This window comes from Leopardus geoffroyi, chromosome B2 (genome assembly GCF_018350155.1).
Source record: "Leopardus geoffroyi isolate Oge1 chromosome B2, O.geoffroyi_Oge1_pat1.0, whole genome shotgun sequence".
NCBI lineage: Eukaryota > Metazoa > Chordata > Mammalia > Carnivora > Felidae > Leopardus > Leopardus geoffroyi.
Genome location: NC_059332.1, coordinates 107732258 through 107753832, shown reverse-complemented (window position 1 = coordinate 107753832; position 21575 = coordinate 107732258). Strand labels below are relative to the sequence as shown.

General features: G+C 36.5%; 1 protein-coding gene and 1 long non-coding RNA gene across 3 annotated transcripts in view; one reads left to right on the top strand and one right to left on the bottom strand.

The window, feature by feature from the left end:
• MAN1A1 (mannosidase alpha class 1A member 1) overlaps positions 1-21575 on the top strand; it is a 176687-nt gene that overhangs the window by 59568 nt on the left and 95544 nt on the right. For both annotated transcript variants that reach the window (XM_045499427.1, XM_045499428.1), the window contains one exon: positions 6884-6964. In XM_045499427.1, coding sequence (XP_045355383.1) covers positions 6884-6964 — 81 coding nt within the window. The remainder of the gene's footprint in view (positions 1-6883; positions 6965-21575) is intronic.
• LOC123608944 lies at positions 13843-16669 on the bottom strand. The gene is made up of 2 exons (XR_006717526.1): positions 14049-16669; positions 13843-14012 (listed from the first exon to the last, which is right to left on the bottom strand). It is a non-coding gene; the product is annotated as an uncharacterized LOC123608944 (long non-coding RNA).

The following is a 21575-nucleotide window of genomic DNA, read 5'->3' as shown; positions in this document are numbered from 1 at the left end:
ACTGTAGTCTTGATTTGCATGAATTGTACTTTTTATCATAACGAGTACTGTATGTTTAAGATAACAGGCGAACTTAATCTCTTCCCTTTTTTTTTAAGTTAAAGTACAATGTTGACATGCAATGTTATTTAAGTTTCAAGTGTACAATATACTGATTTCACAATTCTCTACATTATGCAATGCTTACGACATTAAGTGTGGTTGCCCTCTGTCACCATTCAGTGTTACTACAATATTATTGACTGTATTCCCTATGCTGTACTTTAATTCCTGTGATTTATTTATTTCATAACTGGAAGTTTGCACTTCTTAATCCCCTCTGCCTGTTTCCCCCACCCCTTCGGCTCTGGCAACCAAAAGTTTGTTCTCTGTATTTATGAAGCTATTTCTGTTTTGTTTGTTCCTTTGTTTTGTCTTTTAGATTCCACATATAAATGACATCACATATGATATTTGTAAAGTTTTATGGTATTCATCTGACTTATTTCACTTAGGCTAATACCCTTTTGGTCCATCCATATTATCTCAAATGACTTATCCTTTTTCATGGCTGAGTAATATTTATGTGTGTGCGCACGGGCATGCATATATCTTTTTGAATTAGTGTTTTCATTTTCTTTCATTAAATACTCAAAAGTGGGATTACTGGATCATATGGTATTTTTTTTAACTTTTTTAACATTTATTCATTCTTGAGAGACAGAAAGAGACACAGTGTGAGTGGGTGAGGGGCAGAGAGAGGGAGGCAGAATCTGAAGCGGGCTCTGGGCTCTGAGTTGTCAGCACAGAGCCTGACGTGAGGCCCGAACCCACAAACCCCGAGATCATGGCCTGAGCCGAAGTCAGATGTTCAACCAACTGAGCCACTCAGGCGCTTCAATATGGTATTTTATTTTTAATTTTTTGAGGAACCTCCATACTGTTTTCCACAGTGGCTGCACCAATTTTATTCCCACCAACAGTTTAATAATCCAGACTGTTCTTTTACCCTACTTTTCAAGAAAATAAGCTATAAGGTTCCCTGTTGGAAGGACGTAAATAAGTTAACCTCACAAAGCAATTTTTGGATCATCTCAAATACCTGAATGCATACTTGACATAGGTCCAGAGTTCTATGCCATAGACCATGAAAGAAGTGACTTCTGCTTTAGTATTTGCCTTAGTCTATTTTAGAATAGCATTATGTCTCTATGGAGGCAAATAAGTTAATTATCTGTTGAATGGAGTTATTCAGTATTTTTATCTGAATGCAAATCAGTGCCTGCCAAGCGTGATGATTTAAGTTTTGGCTTTAAAAGGATACTGAGATGTTCTGTCAATAATTAGTGATAGATTGGACTACTAGTTGAGGGTCCTTCTGGGTCTGCATAGTAAAATCTATTCACATAGAGAAGATGGTCTACCTTTGTGGCCTAATGCTTTGTTCCTCTTAAGAGGCTTATCATGTTACTTAAACATGAAACTAAAAGCTGCTAGGACATATGTTACACTAAGTTACATTGTTTAATATTTCAATTTAATCTGTTAAAAGGAGTTTTATACTTTTAATCCTTGAAATAATAATACAAAACATACTTTGAAATACTACTTATAATCCAAGGTGTCTGCTAAGCTTAAGCATAGGCAAGGTGTATGGGCAGTTACCACTCTTTAATCAATGTCTTTGAAAAGTCTCATCTTGTTTCCAACGTACTTTTCAGTAAGGCAAAGCATAGTTATCATATATGTTAGGAGTGGAGCAGTTATTATTAAACATAGTTACTGCATTGGATTGTGGTAGGGCAGTTATTAATGCTTGCTTTTCACTTACAGTTCATTGAGTAGAAAGCTGGTGGGGAGTTTGGAGGAATAGCTAGCAAAGAAGTAGTCTCTGATTTGAGGGCTCAGAGAATTACCCTTAAAAAAAGAAGCCTAAACATTTACCCACGGGATACAGGTGTGCTGTTTCGAAGAGACACATGCACCCCCATGTTTATAGCAGCACTATCAACAATAGCCAAAGTATGGAAAGAGCCCAAATGTCCATCGATGGATGAATGGATAAAGAAGATGTGGTATATATACAATGGAGTATTACTCAGCAATCAAAAAGAATGAAATCTTCCCATTTGCAACTACATGGATGGAACTGGAGGGTATTATGCTAAGTGAAATTAGTCAGAGAAAGACAAAAATCATATGACTTCACTCATATGAAGACTTTAAGAGACAAAACAGATGAACATAAGGGAAAGGAAACAAGTTATATAAAAACAGGGAGGGGGACAAAACATAAGAGACTCATAAATATGGAGAACAAACTGAGAGTTGCTGGAGGGGTTGTGGGAGGGGGGATGGGCTAAATGGGCAAGGGGCATTATGGAATCTACTCTTGAAATCATGGTTTCACTATATGCTAACTAATTTGGAAGTAAATTTTAAAAAATAAAAAATTAAATTAAAAAAAAAGAAGCCTAGGAATTTGGACCAAATACTCAGAATATTATTAAAATATTTTTGAAAATTTTGAAAATAAAAGTCCTCTTCCCAAGAGACCTTTTTAAATTAAATACAATTAATCAGATCTGTCATGCCATGTAGAATCATAAGAATTAAGAATTCCTTTAGTATAAGTTTGAGTCTATGTCTGTTCTTTAGGGAAAGGCTGTGCCTCTATAGTTCCTCAATCAAAAGAAAACTGTGGCTAAATCTGTGCTATAAACTAAATTTGTTATTCTAATGGTGAAGCCCATTTCATTCACTGAGATTAATTAAAATCTATCATTTTACAGAAAATTTTGGTGAATAAATTGCTTATAAAAATATCAAATAAATCCCTAATAAAGTTTTCTTACTTGTTTAAAATTCTATCTTGCCTAGTGGGAGAAAGTTAATCCTTCAGACATTCATTCTGAAACAAGGATTTTGAAGTGTTCACTTTTCCTCTTGCCCAGATAGAGTTAGGTTCTTTGTGCTCATAAATCAAATCTGTTGACTTGAAGGAAGTCAGTAGAAATATGGAGCATAGTATTAAGAATTAGGAGAGGGAGACATGCAAAATGGTATGTTGAATTAAACTCTTTTATCCATCTTAGCATTCTTTATCAGTTTATTTCATAATTCACATAAATGTATAGTGAACTAGATGACAGAAATGTTAAGGGATAAACTTACAGAAATTATAAGTCTAAGACAACCAGTATAAAAGATTAGTACTATGGCCTAATTTCTCCATAATTTGTCATACTCATCTCTTGATTCTAGGTGTGACCTTAGTTATACAATATATTTTACTTAATCTATATATGCATGTGGTTAAGTGTGCCCTTCAATTCAAAGACTGTTGGTAGAGGAAAGTCAAAATGAAGGAGGCATTTCTCCAAGCCACATTTTTTGATGGTTAGGATTTCAGCCAAAAATGTCCACTTCCACTTGTTTATCAATTGTGATATTAACTAGTAGGTGCATGCAATTTAGCCAGAAGACTGGATCAACTTCTCAACCTGGCAACCACATATGACAGTGCACTAGAAGCCCTAGAATATTGGAGCATATCCCTGCGATGTAACCTTACTTAAAGATTTAAGGAAGGTAACTTTATTTTAAAACAAACACAGATCAAGGAGATTGCAAAATAAATAAATCACACAAGATTTTAGTGTTACGGGCTCTTTGCGACTCCCCTCCTTCACATACTATCTTCTCCCTGTCCTAATCCCTCTCTGTCATTAGAGTAAGTCACTGGAAAAGTTTTAGAACATCTTAAAAGATACTGCATGAATATTGGTAGGATGAATATATTCACTTTAATTTAATAATATTTTTAATGGAAATCATAATCAGAAATTAATAAAGATAGCCTACAACCCTGATTGTAGAAATTCCCTTTTGAAAATCCCGATACCTTATATGAAGTATATCAAACCCAAAAGGAAGTTTGGTCAAAATACAGTATTTCAAAAGAGGATTTTTTAGACATTGAGAAAGAGGACTCCCATGAGGGTCAGAGAAGATGTGTCAGTTTGCATTCTAGAATTTAGAATGTTAGGATTCTGGAGTTTCTGATATTCCAGTAACCCCTGAGGAAATAAACTAAGATAGACCTTGGTTTATGTCGCCTGAGTTACTGTGCTGTGGGTAATGGCAGCCGTTCTCTGCTGAGTGCATTATGCCAGGCACCATACACAGTGCTTTACATTCAGACTCCTAGTGCCTTGTAAGGAATGCGTTGTCCCTTTTTACAAACAAGAAAACAGAGACTCAAAGAGAGTAAGTGACTTGCCTGGGATCTCACCCTCAGCCTTCAAGCCCAGGTCTTTCTGACTCTAAGGTAGTCTTTTTATGGTCTGTTGTTTCCAATATAGAAAACCAGTTTGCTCTGGTGGGAGAATTTTTATTTTCTTCGTCCTTTTCATCTAAGGATCTGTAAAGTGAACAAAAGTATCTAAATCTCAGTCTTTTGACCTAATCACATAATACAGCCCAGAATGTTGAAAGATCTCTCAAATTAAGGTTTATAAATAATTTAGATTTAACTTTGATAAAAAGAAGTAGAAAAAATAATGTTGGGAGTTCTAATGTCATTCCAGTTTTCAAAAGGGGGAAAATATGATGATTCTTGAGTAGTCGTAATGGTGATGTGACATTCCTGAACAAGGCTTTTAAAGACAAGGACACAGCAGTCACTGGAAAGCTGCATGGGTTCACTAACAAGCCAGATTTGCTTCTTGGACAGGCTCACTAGACTGTTAGATCCATGAAATTCAAAAGGCAAAGCAACTGACTTTGAGCATGGTGTTTTGCAAGGTCATTTCTCAATATTTTATAGAGCAAGATCAACAGAATTTAGGTTCTAGAATACATTGCTGGATCAATATCTGGTTGAACAGCTGTACCCAATAAGTGATTGATGTCTAGCTGAAGATATATTCTGATGATATTTGACATGGCTCAGTCTTCTACCTTGCAGTAATTTTTATCAGATGTCTATATCAAAGTCCTCATAACCAAAATTTTCATAGGAGGAAGAGAATGCATATCTAATAAACCCATAGCCAGAATAAGAATATAAAAATCACTTTCACAGATTTTAGTAGGTAGAAATGCAGAGGACTGCTCTCAGACTTAAAAACTGAAAAACACAAGTAAAATACAAGAGTTTAAATTCCTTTGATTTTACTATAAGACACTGTTACCTTTAGACATAAGAAATATAGCGTGTGAACCAAAGTAAATTAGTGAACTCCCTTCCTTTTTCCTTATCAGTGATTTTGTGGAATAAAGAAGCTTTTACCAATATGCCTACAATGCTCATTCTGAATGATGCACCTCAATGATAAATTGCACCTCTATAGAGTCAAATCATATCAGGTGCATGTTGCAGATTATGAAATACTGTTAAACGAGCCCACTAAAGAGTCTTATGATGCTTTTGCCTACCTCTGGCCCACTAATTCTCATAAGTTGTTTTCATCCTTTACAGGAAATTTTTTGAAAAATTTTTAACCATAAGTAGTTGACTAGCTTTCATTGTTAGATCCTTATAACTTTTTAGCAAGAGCATGGGGCAATTAAATGAAAATCTATGTGTATTTGTCTTTTCTGGAATTGTTTCCTCCCACTAAAGTGTAGATTCCATGAGTCTGAGGACCTTGTCAGTCTTCATTACCTTGACCCTAGGGCTTATGACAGTGCCTGGCACATAGTAGTTGCTTGATAAATATTTGTTAAAAGAAATAATGTCTTGGATGATTTTAACTAAGCTCATCTGCGAGACATTGACTCCATATAATATAGTTTGCTGTTAGCCCCTATGATTATCAGTGAATGGTTGGACCTTATGTAAAAGGGAACAACTACTGAGTAGGCCAATGAACATGAAGGGAAGCTAACCAAAGATTAAAGAGGATCTTACCCCTATTGTAGGTTAGCTGTGTGAAATTTTCTAGTAACAGCATGTAGGACAGGTCTATTTAGTAGTCAAGTCTTGTAAAATAATACAAGTATTGGTGATAATTACTAATTATATGCCACAACGGTATGACCATTAATAAAGAGACTTGGTGCATTATCATGGAGGTGATAATAGGAGTCAGGACAGTGCAGAGCCACGGGCCAGGAATTGGAGTACTCCAGTCAAATTCTGATTCAACCACTTATTTGTTGTCCGACCTTAAAAATGTCACAATAACCACTCTACATCTCAGTGTCTCCATTTGTAAAATAGACATAAGACTAGTAATTATTTCACAGGGCTGGTGTGAGTATTAAAGGATGTAGTTCAGGTAAAGAGACTAGCACAGGATCGGGCACACTGTGGATGATAAAAGCAGGCTCCTTTATGCAGATAAAATTTCTTCCCAGGAAGATGTCCATCCTAGGCCCCAGGCAGGAATTTGGGAACAAGCACTGGGAACCCAGGTCCCCCCAACTTCAAATTCTATTTGCATTCTAGCCCTGCTACTTTAACATGGTGGGAGAAGAACGCTAGAATAACGTTCAACCACCAGCCAAAGTACAGAGTCTGAATGGCCTTTCAGGAAGAAAAAGCAGGCAGATGAATAAGATAAAGGGGAACCCAACAGAACAGAAAAATAAAATGTCCTGGCCCTGTGGCATCTGCGCAAATAGAGAATACCAGCTAAGTACCGTATCTGTTGTTGAGCAGAGGGCGCATAACTTAATTTTAGAAATATTTTATAATTGTTAAGAGTCAAAATTATTTTTGTTTACATATATTTTGACATTGTTAAAAGAGAGGAACATTTTCTCTTGTATATAAATTGCTCTGGGCAAACATAAGATGGAGTAAAATTTAAATATTTGGCACATTTTATCATGATGGCATTTTTCTCAATTGTGTGCTATCATTTATGTATGAACCTTCTTTATTCTATTTCCACAGAATGCTGAAGTTTCTGTTTTTGAAGTAAATATACGCTTCGTTGGTGGACTACTCTCAGCCTACTATCTGTCTGGAGAAGAGGTAAGATGAAACAATAAAATTACATTTTTTGGAGTAAAATGTGCTTTCTATGGTACCTATTTTCATATTTTGATGGGCCTCAAGCATACAATGAATTGTCATATAATATATACTAATTAGACCAGCAAACTGGGAGATTTGGGCACAAGTTGTAAGGAAATGTTAAGCAATGCCTTTAAAAAAGCCTGCCTCCATTCCGTTAGGTGTGGTGTGGTTACAACCATAAATCACATATGCCTGTTGACCAATTAAAGAGGCTTAGTGCAATGGCAGGCCTGTGAATGATTGTTTTTCCTTAAAAATTATTTTAATGTTAGCATAATGTTAGCTTAATAAAAACCTTTTTTAAGGTAGAGACATTTTGACAGGTAAGATATAAAAATTACAGTGTTTAAGAAATTGAGAGGGTGAGTGAGATACTCAGCCTTGCAGTGAGAAGCCCTGTAGGCCAGTGTGTCCCTGTGTAAAGTGCTTTGGAGCTCTTCCTAGAGCAAAGCTCAATTAATTATCTGCTCCGAGGAAAGCAGAAATTTTTCATTTAGCTGCCTTTTATTGACAGATTAAGAAAGGATTTTTGTATCATGCTTGTATAGAGTATGAATGCTATTTTCTTGAAAGGTTTTGGACAACTTTATGAATATCTTAAGTTTCCACTAAGTTGTTGGAGCGGACTTCGTCTTTAATGTTGACAGTATTAAAAGCTGACGTCAAGGCAAAACAGTCAGATATTTCAATTTCATGTCAGTCAGATTTGTGTGAGCCTCAGCATTCTGGCTAGAGTGGATCTTACCTAGTGTAGTATTTCATGTATTTCTATGCTCCTTCAAACAGATTTAAGCAGAGCAATAAATGTTTAATGAGAAAAGCTGCTTGACTTTGTTCCTGTCTCTCGGGTACTTTCCTAGCCATAACAAAGCAGCCTGCGCAATCTTAACGTTCTCTCCGTCTTTAGATTTTATTCTACCGTAGATATTTTTAAAGTATATAAATGGCTTCTATATTCCCCTATATCTGTCCTGTTGAAGTGTTAAATTCTTTTCTTCGTTATAGATTCTGTCGCCTTCTCAGCCAGGGTAAAGAGACTTTCTGGCACATCATGCCTCTTCTTCCTTTTTTCCAGTCCCACATAACTTCATGTGTTCAGTTTAGTTTAAGATGTTCTAAGCATTAAGCCAGAGAATCCATATTTTTAGAAAGACATACTGAAAATTAATGTTATTTTAGTTAGCAAGTATCTGCTTTTAGAATATTTGTCTTTGAGTGTCCAGTGCCTGGTATTCTCATTGTTTTTGACGTGACATACTTACATTGAACTTGGTTTTAACTTTGTTCATCATTTATGTGGAGGTGAGACAATTTGGAGGAAGTAAGAATGGCATGCTAGCATATATCTGGGCTCAAATAGGAAAATTGAGCATATAAAGAGAAACAAGTAACATTTCTTTTAAATTTGCATCATATTTAATTGGGATATTTTTTTCACCTGTAACAGTGACTTAAGTTTATATACATATATATTTCATATGCGTGTGTGCTTATTATAGACGTATATTTATGTACTTTATATAACTATAATACCCACAGATATTTTTCCTATAGATAAAATCATTTGCCTCAGATCTTGTAAAGGTACTTTTTTATTCCATACTTAGATAACTTTAGTAAACTAAAGACTACAAAGAACACCTCCATTGAAAATAATTCTTTTAGTGTATTTGTTTTATGCTTATCCCCATGCAAAACATTGTTTTCATTACATCTAGAGTGTCTACATTTTAATTTTATAAAAATTACTTAAGGTATTTTCTTTCCTACATACATTTCTGTTTCTATAGAATATACTTTTAGCTTTTAGTACATAAGGATTCATCTTCTCAGCATAGTTTTTGCATAACCAGTCTCTAAATGTTGGATAGTTGGGTTTTTTCTAGTATTCCTGTATTTTGGATAATGTAGCTAATAAATATTTATTCTCTAAAGTGGGATTTCTTGGTGAGAAGTGATAAATACTAGACTTTTGTAACACCATCTCCTCTTTTTTCCTCTCAGTTACCTCATCACTGACAATTTCATTTGACCAATGCACTCAGGGGAGTTGTCCATCAGAAATGTGGTCAAGAAAAATTATTTTACCCCAAACACTCAGGGAATAGGCTATCAGGAATGTGGTCAAGAAAAATTACTTTACTTCAAATCTGTGCTTAAGCTATTTGTCTCCATATCAAAACAAAAAAAAAAAAAAATTGAGCATTCATTAATAGAAAGAACATCAATATGGCCAAATTATGAATTAGGTAGTTTCAGATTGTTGATAATGTTCTATACTGTATTTTTTATGTAAACTAAGGTATTTACTTATCTTGTCTAGGAAAATTCATCTTCCTAAATCATCTCATAGAGGGGTTCTAAGTCACAATAATTTAACATTCCCATTTCATTGCTGAGGCTCAGCAGTATTTTGAGAACATCTTATAAATCACCATCAGAAGTATATAGCTCCACATTGATATAAACACAAGATTCTTAAACTTATATTGCAAAAACAGAAGAGGAAGTACCAATTGTTTGTGTTACATGCTTCAGGAAAATTACAATTAGAAACACTAAATAGTAATCAAGAATGCCAATGGAATTCTAAACCCTACCAAAATTACAACGGGAATATGACATACCTGTTGATAAATAGTTTGATTGTAGGGACATATTCAAAACTTTTAAAACACCCCAGCTCATTTAAAATATTTTGTAGTGCCATTAAAAACAGTCAAGCCATGGGGCGCCTGGGTGGCTCAGTCGGTTAAGTGGCTGACTTCAGCTCAGCTCGTGATCTCATGGTTCGTGGGTTCCAGGCCATGTTGGGCTCTGTGCTGACAGCTCAGGCCTGGAGCCTGCTTCAGATTCTGTGTCTCCCTCTCTCTCTCTGCCCCTCACCCACTTGCTCTCTCTCTCTGTCTCTGTCTCTCTCTTTCTCAAAAATAAATAAGTATTGAAAAACTTAAAAAAAAAAAAAAACAGTCAAGCCACAAGATTTTCAGTCTATATACGAAATGCAAATAATCACAAGAATTACAAACAGGCTAGAGATAAGATGAATAGTAAATAGGAATGAGTAGTATTAAATATAAATAACATAGACAGTATTGCTCCATTATAAGCTCAAGGGAAACTAAAATCCTCATTGGAGATAGTAAATAGCAGTATCTAGAATATCATTACCCAAAATGTGTTCTACAGAGCACTAGTTTCTTTTTTAGACATGTCAGGATAAGTTTGTATCTGTATACATACTAAAAATAAGTTCAGAAAAAGCTACATCTTATATTCTGTCTTAGAAATTCACAATGTACAGAAAAAGAAACTAATTGAATTTTATTTATCCCTGTGTTTTCCATACTTAACTATAACCTCTCTCCTTTTTTCCTAGTGTAACATTTGCTGAGTTACAAATAATGTTTCCCAGAACAAATTTTAGGAAACCTCACTGTAGAGTAAGAGTAACCTAAGCAAAAATGATATTGAAAGTTGGAAAATGCAAAAAAAAAGATATTACAAGAGAAGATGATACATGTGGGAAGTAGCATGCATAAATATATCACATATTATTTGTTTTACAGGAGCAACCAATGGCTTTCTTGAGCAGAAAGAGAATTTAACAGGATATAGTAATGCCACAGACTCATAGTGAGGGCTGAAAACAAGTTGGAAGTAAGTCTCAAGTTGCCACAGAGAATCTCTGTGGCTGGATAATCACTCTGGGACATCTTAGAATTAATAAACATGCCCTATTTTTTCTACCTTTGTTAAGACACAAAGGCCCAGGAGAATGACATCAGTTGGCATGTGGCCCCTTAGGGATCTTGGGGAATGAAAGAAAGGATATGACAGAAAAAAATATTCCATAGGGTTTGAATTCAGTATCCCTTGAAGACTGAGTGAAGATCATTCCTGAAGAGGAAACTGAGGCCCTATTCAAAGAGTGCTGGAAAGAGTAGATATTTTGAAGCCCCCCCTCCGCAAAAAAAAAAAAAAAAAAAAAAAAAAAAAAAAAAGACAACGTCACTATGATGAGTAAAGGTGTCACAGGAAATAGACAAACCACAGAAACTGACAAATTTAATGATATGCTTGAAAAAACTTTTCCTGATTTGCAAAACTACTTTATTCTGTAAATTAAGAGAGAACATTTAGAACTACCAAGATCAGAGGAAACATTTGACTAGTATGTTTTATGTATGTGAACTAGAAAAACAAAAAAACAACTCCTGGGTGCTAAAACCATTGAAGAACTAGCTGTCAATGAATAAAGGTCACAAAGACATCTGATCTAACACAGGGGAAACACACATAATGGATCCTTATATTAAATCAGTTTACTCCGCCAAGATACCCTTCATTTCAAAGGTGGCAAAAGTATTGTTACCCAAATTCACCAAAAGAAATCAACTGCTCCATACACCACTACAGAAGATTGCTGAAGGACTTCCTGAAAAGAGAAGTAGCTAATGCCACTAAGTTTAGGAATGTCAAGGGGAAAAACATATAGGAAACTGATAGGATTATGGAGTGGAGAAGAGAAAAATAAGATTGAGAATATGAGTTTAGTGGTAGAAAGATTCACTCTTTTCTCATAATAGGATTCAGACATTTGGGGTACTAGGGTTCTAGCCATTAATTTTGTAGAGTTTGATTAGTGACTAATAATTATAAAAATGTTTAGAAATCCCTTGGAAACTCAGGATGCATTGATGGGGTTCCCTTTCAAACTCAATATCTGCCACCATTTACGAGAATAAAGTTGTCTTCCAGACCATCCACCCGTCTCCTGCCTTATTCTGCAAAGAAATTAAAGTGACTTACAGTAAATGTGCATAATACACACAGAGCTGTTGAAAACAGAGAATGAAGTCAGAATATTTTTTTAATTAATGTTTTTATTTCCATTCCAGTTAACATACAATGTTATATTAGTTTCAGGTGTACAATGTAGTAATTCAACACTTCCATACATCACCCAGTGCTCATCATGATAAGTGCTGTTCTTAATTCCTATCATCTATTTCACCCATCCCCCACCCCTCCCCTCTGCTAACTATCACATTGTTCTCTATAATTAAGAGTTCTTTTTTGTATCTCTCTCTCTTACCGCTTTTTTATAAACACTAAACATTGGATAATGTAAAATAACCCACATGTCACCTTATACATACTAAATTTTCCATAAAATGTAGAACTATCTGGTATAAACAGGAAAAAAAATCCAGCAGAAATACATTAATACCCATCTCCCCAAGTCCTGCCTAAATTGTAAAAATTGGGTTTAGATTTATATCCTCCTCCCTGGATAATAATTTAATTATGGTCTCTAATAAAGTTGATTTGAATCCAGAAAGCAGAAATATCAATAGAGGGCATAATTGCAAACACACACACACAAAAAGGATTGAAAAAAAGTCATAAAACTATAAGATCAAAATATATTAAGCCTATGCAATTAATAAATAACAGATGTGAGCAGTACAGTTTAAAAGGAGGCTTGAAATAATGGCATAATGAAATAGAAAAATTAAGTAATTGAATTCTTGAAGAATATTTATTATATGTTACAGACCATAAAATTTTTTTAGTAAAATATATGTGTAATGCCACAGTCAAACTGTAACACTGGGGGGCACCTGGGTGACTCAGTCGGTTAAGTGTCCAACTTCAGCTCAGGTCATGCTCTCATGATTTGAGAGTTCAAGTCCCACATGGGTCTCCCTGCTGACAGCACAGAGCCTGCTTTGGATCCTCTGCCTTCCTCTCTATCCTTCCCCTGCTGGTTCTCTTTCTCTCTCTAAATCGATAAAACTTTTAAAAAATATGTAAGATTGAGCATAAATGATACACATATTTAAAATGGTGAAACCGCTTGAAAATTTTTAAATCTCTTAAATAACTGGATCAGGGAATGAATCTATAATATTAAAATAGACTACTCAACAAACAAAGTATAAGCATCCCTTTAAATTCGGTGGAAAGTAACCAAGGTTGTTCTTAGAAAAACACCTCATTTTAAATGTCTATAGTATGAAAAAAATACATGGTTAACTAAGTCTATATTAATTAGAAGAAAAGAAAGGGAAATAGCAAAAGTAAGAATACTAAATACATTGTAAGATGAGAAAAGGGTTGGATTTCCAAAACTCCTTTTCGTCAATATTCTGAGAAAAAGTTTTGGGGGAAGAACTTGGTAACGGAAAGACCCATGTTGGAGGAGGAGGAGTTAGGGAGGCTAACAGGGAAGTGTTGGATTGTTAGATGAGTTAGGGTGCCAGCAGGAGAGCTCTCATGGGTGTGTGTTTGAGTAGAGCTGCACCCTGAAGTGGTGTGGGATTGGACGGCGATGCAGATAAAGCGGGGAGTCACAACATGAGAGAAGTCGTGTTCAGTGATGCTGGTCGCATTCCTGCCAGGCACTGCACACTGTTGCTTGCCTTGAGACATATCTGAGAATAAAAGCACCTCAAATCCCTGCCCTGTGGATTTTACCTTCTGGCGAGGAAATGTAGCTCTTCTAAACCAAAACAGTGACACTTGAACAGACCTGTAAGAAGAAGGGTTTGTGTTTTTGGTTTGTTAGTTTTGTTTTTGCAATGATAGCATAACAAGGCAGAAAACGGACTTAAGGATATCCACATGACCCGACCATAGCTCCAGCTTCTTAGCCTTCCCGTCAGTCTTGCACTTTCACACCATATAAGGATGTAACCATGCCACACAGCCCTTCCAGCAAACCTCCACTGGTCCTTGTGACTTTGTAAGTTGAGTCTTTTTGATTCCGCCTACAGAGCCTTTAATAATCTGGCCTCAGCTTATCTTTTCTAGTTCTGTTCATTGTGCCCCTCACACACCTTCCTCTGTAACTACAATGTGCTTTTTTTTTTTCCTTCCTAAAATACTCCAAGCACATCTGTGCACTTTTTATATCCACACTTGCTATCCCCAGAATGGCTCTCCCACCTCCCCCAGCCTAGATATGGCCCTTCAGTGAGGCCCTCCCTGACCTGACCTGCCTGACCTGCCTGACCTCCCTGACCTCCCTGACTGCTGGTACCATTTCTACTCCTACAAGGAGGAGTCCAAGACTCCCTTCCTGCATCCTCTGCACATGCTGTTACCACTTGTTGTTCCTGGTCCTCTTACTCCTCCACTGTCCCTTTCCCCAGTAGAATCTGTGTAACTCAAAAATAAGGATTAAGTTTCTGCTGTTTTTATATCCCTTTGCTGAACACTGTGTGTCTAGTACTAGAAAATATTTAGTAAATGTTTCTGACTAAACCTTTATCAGGCCTTCTGTGACTTTTATTTTTTTAAAACCCAACAGAAAATTCTTCTAATTTTAAAGCAAAATCTGTGCATTGATAATGTAAATAAGCAAATGGCCTGGAAGATTGAGGCGGTGTGTTGAGACAGAAAGAATATATAACAAGGTGGCTGAAAATGTGCACAATCTCTGATCCCCTGTGTAAGCCCCCACAGCTGTACCCCACTCCCCACCTCAACCTCTCCTACTGATCCTGGCAGAACAGCTTGCTTTTTTTTTTTTTAAGTCTGTTCTGTAATTGCTGGTTCTGTGAAGGAGAAAGTTTTGAAAACCAGTGAGCTAGAGACTACATCGAAATTTAATTAATTACTAAGTATCGTTGGTCATTTATGGTGGACCTTTAAAACAGAATAGACATTAGAACATTTTGTGAAATTGTAAACATAAAGAAGAAATTATAAAAGGTAAATGGGAAAGGAATTGTGCAATGTATATTTGCTTTAGTTTGAGGAAACGATCCAGCTAAAACTTTCTTAGCCATTTAATGGTACACTTATGCTACTTTTCTGAAAAAGAACAATTTTAATCATGTTTACTAAAGGCTATTGATTGTTTCCTTATGTTATTTTGTACTGATGTATTTAACCTTATGCTTCTTAGTTTAGGTTGATATTTACATATACTTTAGGTATTAAATTTACTGTTTAGCATTTATTATTGAATTTTTTACAAAAGAAAGGAATATGATATAGTGAACATCAGTTTTCACTTAAAAAGTTTCAATGTGACATTAGAGTATAGTAATTTTGCTTATTTGTTAATTAGATTTCCATGGTTAATGAGTTATAATCATCTCTCATTGAATGTTTTATTATGATTGGAACTTTAATATGTACTTTAAAAGAGCTAGGAGTGGGGCGCCTGGGTGGCTCAGTTAAGCATCCGACTTCGGCTCAGGTCATGATCTCACAGTCTGTGAGTTAGAGCCCCGCGTCAGGCTCTATGCTGTCAGTTCAGAGCCTGGAGCCTGCTTGGGATTCGTATCTCCCTCTCTCTCTGCCCCTCGCCCATTCACGCTCTGTCTCTCTCTGTCTTGCAAAAAATGAATAAACGTTAAAAAAAATTATAAAACAGCTAGGAGTATATGGAATTGATTATAAATAATATACATTTTAGTTAAATGAAGTGACTACATTTTTTTGTCCTAGAGTGAATTGCTGAAATCATATATACTCCTTAACTCAGGTTTGCTATATGTGTTTATCTCTGTATAAAAATCTATCCTATGTTTATAGTGGTTTGCAAAAGCACAGAAATTTTATCAGTAAGAACTTTCTCTCTACAATTCCTGAAAGTAGTTCTACAGTTTGCTAATAATTCCAGCTCTAAAACTTATTCATACTAATGTATAAGTGGCAGAAGCTGGTCTGATTTCTCTGATTGTAAACCAAACAAGAAAGGTTGGCGCCCAAAGAAAGGGAATGTCAGAAAATTAACTTGTTTCTTTTTTGTGTTTTAAGTAAACTCTACCCCCAAGGAGGGGCTCAAACTCACGACCTCAAGATCGAGGTGCACTCCCTACCATCTGAGCCAGTCAGGCACCCCTAACTTATTTCTTAATGAAATATCTGTATCCCTTCTAGTTTAGGTCAGTACTTTGCACACAGTAAGAAAACTGCAAATTCACATCAGTGAGTGTAGACCCAGGCTCTGATGTAGTGACAGCCTCAAAATCTCAGTGATTTAAGACAGTATGCTCTATATGTTCCACATGTTCTTCCCATGCTATATGCTGTGCCCATGACTCTGTGTCTCATCATCCACCCCCCACCCTCTCCAGAGCCCAGACTGATGGAGCAGCTGCCATCTAATCATTTCCATTTGCCAAGATGGGAGTCAGGAAGTTATGTCTCATCATCCACCCTCCAGAGCCCAGACTGATGGAGCAATTGCCATCTAATCATTTCCATTTGCCAAGATAGGAGTCAGGAAGTTGGAGGGTGGAGTTGGCAAAAGAGAATCTAGAAAACTCACACTGGCTTGTAATGCATCTATTGGAAAGACACCTGTTATTTCAGCCCACATCTCATTGGCCAGAGCAAGTCACATGGCCACTGTAACTTAAAAGGTTGGGGGAGGGGATGCATAGTATCACTGTATCCCCAGGAGGAAAATTTAGTGAACAGTGTTAATGACTGCCACAGTGGCCACTGACTTGAGTTAAAATGTATAGCCTTCCTGACCACCAGGAGTAGCAGAAGACAGGGATTTGTGAGAAGAGAGGAACTTTTCCAAGGATCCCCAAACCATAATCCATCTCTACTGCTAGGAAGAAACTTCCTCCCTGTGGCATCAAGGTAGTAAGTGGAGGGTTGTGCCTTGGGATAGGAATTCTCATCTTCAGGAACATTTCTTTTTTTTTTTTTTTTTTTTAAACTTTTTTTCAACGTTTATTTATTTTTGGGACAGAGAGAGACAGAGCATGAACGGGGGAGGGGCAGAGAGAGAGGGAGACATAGAATCGGAAACAGGCTCCAGGCTCTGAGCCATCAGTCCAGAGCCTGACGCGGGGCTCAAACTCACGGACCGTGAGATCGTGACCTGGCTGAAGTCGGACGCTTAACCGACTGCGCCACCCAGGCGCCCATTCAGGAGCTTTTCAAGTAAAAGGCTACCTGTTAGTATTAGTCTACAAAGATCTGCTTCTCCAAGAAGTATCTTCTATTGTAGACCTCTCGCCTAACTTTCCAGATTTTAAAAATAAAGTTGACAAACAGACATAAAGTACTCTATCAAAAAGGAATGTCTGTCACCACTATTGTCGTTGTCTGATGTGAGAGTGAATCGTTGCTTTTTGGAAGCACCCTATTGTGTTGACCAGACGTCGAGGACCTGGTGCTCTTCCTTCAACCACTTTCTCTTTGACTTAAGTGTTCCCAGGCCAGTCGTTTCTGGTTTTACAAAAGTCTAATAAAAGAGATGAGGTAATATATTGATATTTATGTTGAATCATTTCATAATTCACAATGTCTGTTAAAAACAGTATTCCAAGTCATTTTTACTGTATGAATCACATCAACCTGGATTTCCAGTACCAGGGTGGGTGGGTGTGTGTGTGTGTGTGTGTGTGTGTGTGTGTGTTCGCGCGCATGTGTGTGTGTTTAAACAGAAGTTGTATTTTTCCAGGATATCCTTTGTATTGTTTCTCTTTGAAATTGTGGTGTCCTTTAGAAGGGTACCAAGAGGTAGCTGTAGCAAGGAATTTAAAATTTAATAGGGCTAGTAGAAAATTCCTCAGAATTGTAGTAATTTGCCATCTGGTAAGTTCACTTATTTACTGAATCAGCAGATGCATATGGAATACCTGCTTTGAGGCACTGCACTTGGTGCTGCAGAAACAACAAACAAGGGAAAGACAGTCTCTGTTGACAAATATTAATCATTTAGATTTCACAACAACCCTATAAAATAAGAATAGGTATTGTTTTTATTCTCATTTTATGAAGGAAGAAACAGAGCATAGGTTGTTAAGTAACTTGCTCAAAAGCATGCAAAGTGGCAGAGCTGGGCTTCAAACTCAGACATTCTGGCTACAAGATACCAAGTAACAGCAAGACATTAGGGATCTCAAACATACAAGATAGATGTAGTAGGCTATAGCCTGAACAGATGAGTCATCAACAGATAAATGACCATAGAAGGAATAGAAGGGGAAGGGGTTGCCCATAGCATATAATAGGTTGAGAAAAGGAGGCCTTAACATTTAAGCATTAGTGAGAAGGACTAGAGAAGGAGACTGAGATGTGGTGGGCCCAGAAGTAGGAGGAAAACCAGTAGAATGTGACTAGCCAAGACAAAATAGTATTTTGAAAAAATAAGTATTCAGCTGTGTCAAAGGCTGCTGCTAGGGCAAATTGTTACAAGGACTGAAAAGTTTCTTTATTACATAGCAATACAGAGGTCATAGGTGACTTTACTGAGAGTATTTTGATAGAGTAATAGTGTAGATTCGAAATTATCTTTCATTTAAGAGGAGACAGTCTTTAAGAAGGTGGAGGAAGATAGGATTCAGAGGACAGATGACCTTAGGAAGGGGTCCTTCCTCCATTGCAGACTGAGAGTAGAGGAGAAAACATGTCAGTGACTCTGTAGATTTGATGGGCCATCTGATGGCCCCTGTTAACTATACGAAGAAGTAGAAGACAAGGACATCTGCCTAGACTTGAAGAGAGAACATATGTTGAGTGTTTATAATATAGAATTGTCATTCTAGAGATAGTTGACTAGAAACATGGTAGAGTGTCTAGGTTGGTGACCATGAATTCACGATGGCATCAGTCTTCCTAGGTTCCCAGGTATATATTGCTCAGTAGCTCATATACAAGGAGGAGAAGGTAGGTGGTTGGTTTTAGTTGGGTTTTACCAGGCAGAAGTGACAGAGAAAAAAAAATGCATGGGTTCTGTGCTATTGGCAAAAATATTATTGAAATTACAGACTACACTGTCCAAAACGAGTATAAGACAGTATGAAAAAAAGCAGGTGAGTGATGGTTAGAAAATGGACTGGTTGGGGGCGCCTGGGTGGCGCAGTCGGTTAAGCGTCCGACTTCAGCCAGGTCACGATCTCGCGGTCCGTGAGTTCGAGCCCCGCGTCGGGCTCTGGGCTGATGGCTCGGAGCCTGGAGCCTGTTTCCGATTCTGTGTCTCCCTCTCTCTCTGCCCCTCCCCCGTTCATGCTCTGTCTCTCTCTGTCCCAAAAATAAATAAACGTTGAAAAAAAATAAATAAAAATAAAAAAAAAAAAAAAAAAGAAAATGGACTGGTTGAATTGCCCAAAGTTTAGTTAAAGTAGAACAGGAGTAGCAGTAATTTACAGGTGACTGAAAGGTCTGAAAGTAAAGGCTATATAGTGGGATGGGTGAATAAGGGATTTTAAAAATGAAGGTGTTTTGAGTGATGTCATGATCTAGGATAATATCACAAGACTAAGTGGTTAAGGTGGGATTTGCCAGAGTCTATCTGCTTGCCTGACTATGCAATACATTTTGACTGAAAAAGTATAATGTAAAAATCAGTCTTTAAAAAAAAACTGCCAAGGGGCGCCTGGGTGGCGCAGTCGGTTAAGCGCCCGACTTCACCCAGGTCACGATCTCGCGGTCCGTGAGTTCGAGCCCCGCGTCGGGCTCTGGGCTGATGGCTCAGAGCCTGGAGCCTGTTTCCGATTCTGTGTCTCCCTCTCTCTCTGCCCCTCCCCCGTTCATGCTCTGTCTCTCTCTGTCCCAAAAATAAATAAAGGTTGAAAAAAAAAATTTAAAAAAAAAAAAAAAAAAAAAAAACTGCCAAGCATCAGTGAATTTATTTTTAAATTTGATAAAGTGTAAACACTGTTTACATGATATTCATAAATGTGTATGAAAATATGCACTGAACAAAGGTCACTGTTTAAACAAAAAACGAGGGAAGTATTCACACAGTCTGAAATTTAAATATAAGATTGTTGGACAAATATTCATGACTCTAGAGCCTTAAGAAGTTAGTACAGATGATTAGAGTTGGCAGTAGATATGTAAACAACACATATTAGCTAATTACTTGGGTTTAATGCATCTGTATACCTATGCAGAGCTGTTTCTTTTAAGCTACAACTAGATGAAATTTTACCTGCGATAAATACAGTAAATTTGATTGTGTGATGTGAATTTGTTTTGGGTTTTCTTTAAAAATTACATCTTACCTAGTATATGAAACTATTTTATTTACAAAAATTTGCTTTGGCAAAAATTTTATGGTTTGGGATTTAGGTATTATCCTAGTCCATTTGGGCTGCTGCAACAGAATACCGTAGACACATAGCTTACAAACAACAAACATTTATTTCTCCAAGTTCTGGAGACTCAGAAGTCCAAGGTCAAGGTCCTGGAAGATTTACTGTCTGGTGAGAACCAATTTCCAGGTTCACGGGTAGCTATCTTTTCCATGTGTCCTCACGTGGCAAAAGGGATGAAGGAGCTTTTGGGGGTCTCTTTTAGAAGGTCACTAATTCCATTCATGGGGACTCTATCCTCAAGACCTAATCACCTCCCAAGTCCCTACTTCTAAACACCATCACATTGGGTATTAGGACTTCACAAATGAATTTTGGGAGGACACAAACATTCAGTTTGTAGCAGGTGCCTTTTCAATAACTCCTCTGAAGATTTCATTTATAAAGCTTTCTTGTGTTACCTTTTTATGATATAGGTTTATAGATTATGTATTTTTTTAAGTTTTTTCTTTAAGACATTTTTGAAAATAGTTCATTGGCAAGTCTTAGGGTTAGCCATTGTAGTAACTGAATCCATTTCTACTACATTACAAATTGTTTCTAAGAGAGATCTGCTATATCTGAATATGCTACCATTAATTGTATGTCAGAAGCAAACAGTTCATCTTATAACTTAACTGAAAATTCTTTTACAATGATGATAAAATAACTGTAAGTCTTGAAGGTAATGTTTGTTTTTAACTTAATAATTGATCTTTATTTTAATTTGAGTTTTCCAATTCCTCTAAAGCAGTACAAATAGCAATTGATTCCAGGGTCCTGCAAAATGAGGAAGTCGAAGAGTTTTAATGGTATAGGCATAGAATACAAGAATTTTTTTCATAGCACATTATTATTTTGTTCTATTTTAATGTGCTATTTCATAGCACATTATTTTGTTCTATTTTATTCTTGCCATTAGGTAGAAGTTTAGAGTTAGACCAGATAAGCAGAATAGATTGTCACATTTAAGTTCCATGTGGTTGATGCATTTACTTGTTTAATCTTGTTTTAATAGATTATTTTAAGTTCTTGATATAATAATAGACACTGTTTTTCTAATTTATAAATCACTGTTAATTTTTGTGTTTCAATTCTTATGGCTAACATAGTATATAATTATTAAATAGGGGCTTCTTACTTTTAGTCTTCTCTCACAGACTTCCTCTGGTCAGGTAGAAAGTACACTTACTACTCAATTTAGACTTAACCACTAATTTTGGAAAACGACTATAGCATTTATGTTGAGCTTCCGCTGTCCAATCTTTATGACTATCGAATGCTTTATGACTGGGGCTAGAATAATACTAACTCATTTAACTCTGAAGATTTAGTTGTAGAGGACCTTACAGCTCTATCATCTTGTCAGGCATGCAACTGTCAACACGTTTAACCACTTATGATTCACACCTTTATTCAGCAAATATTATGGGCCATCTGTGATTACTTTGAGCATCTATTATGTGCCAGTCTATGTTCTTATCTCTGGAAGATTCAGCAAGGAG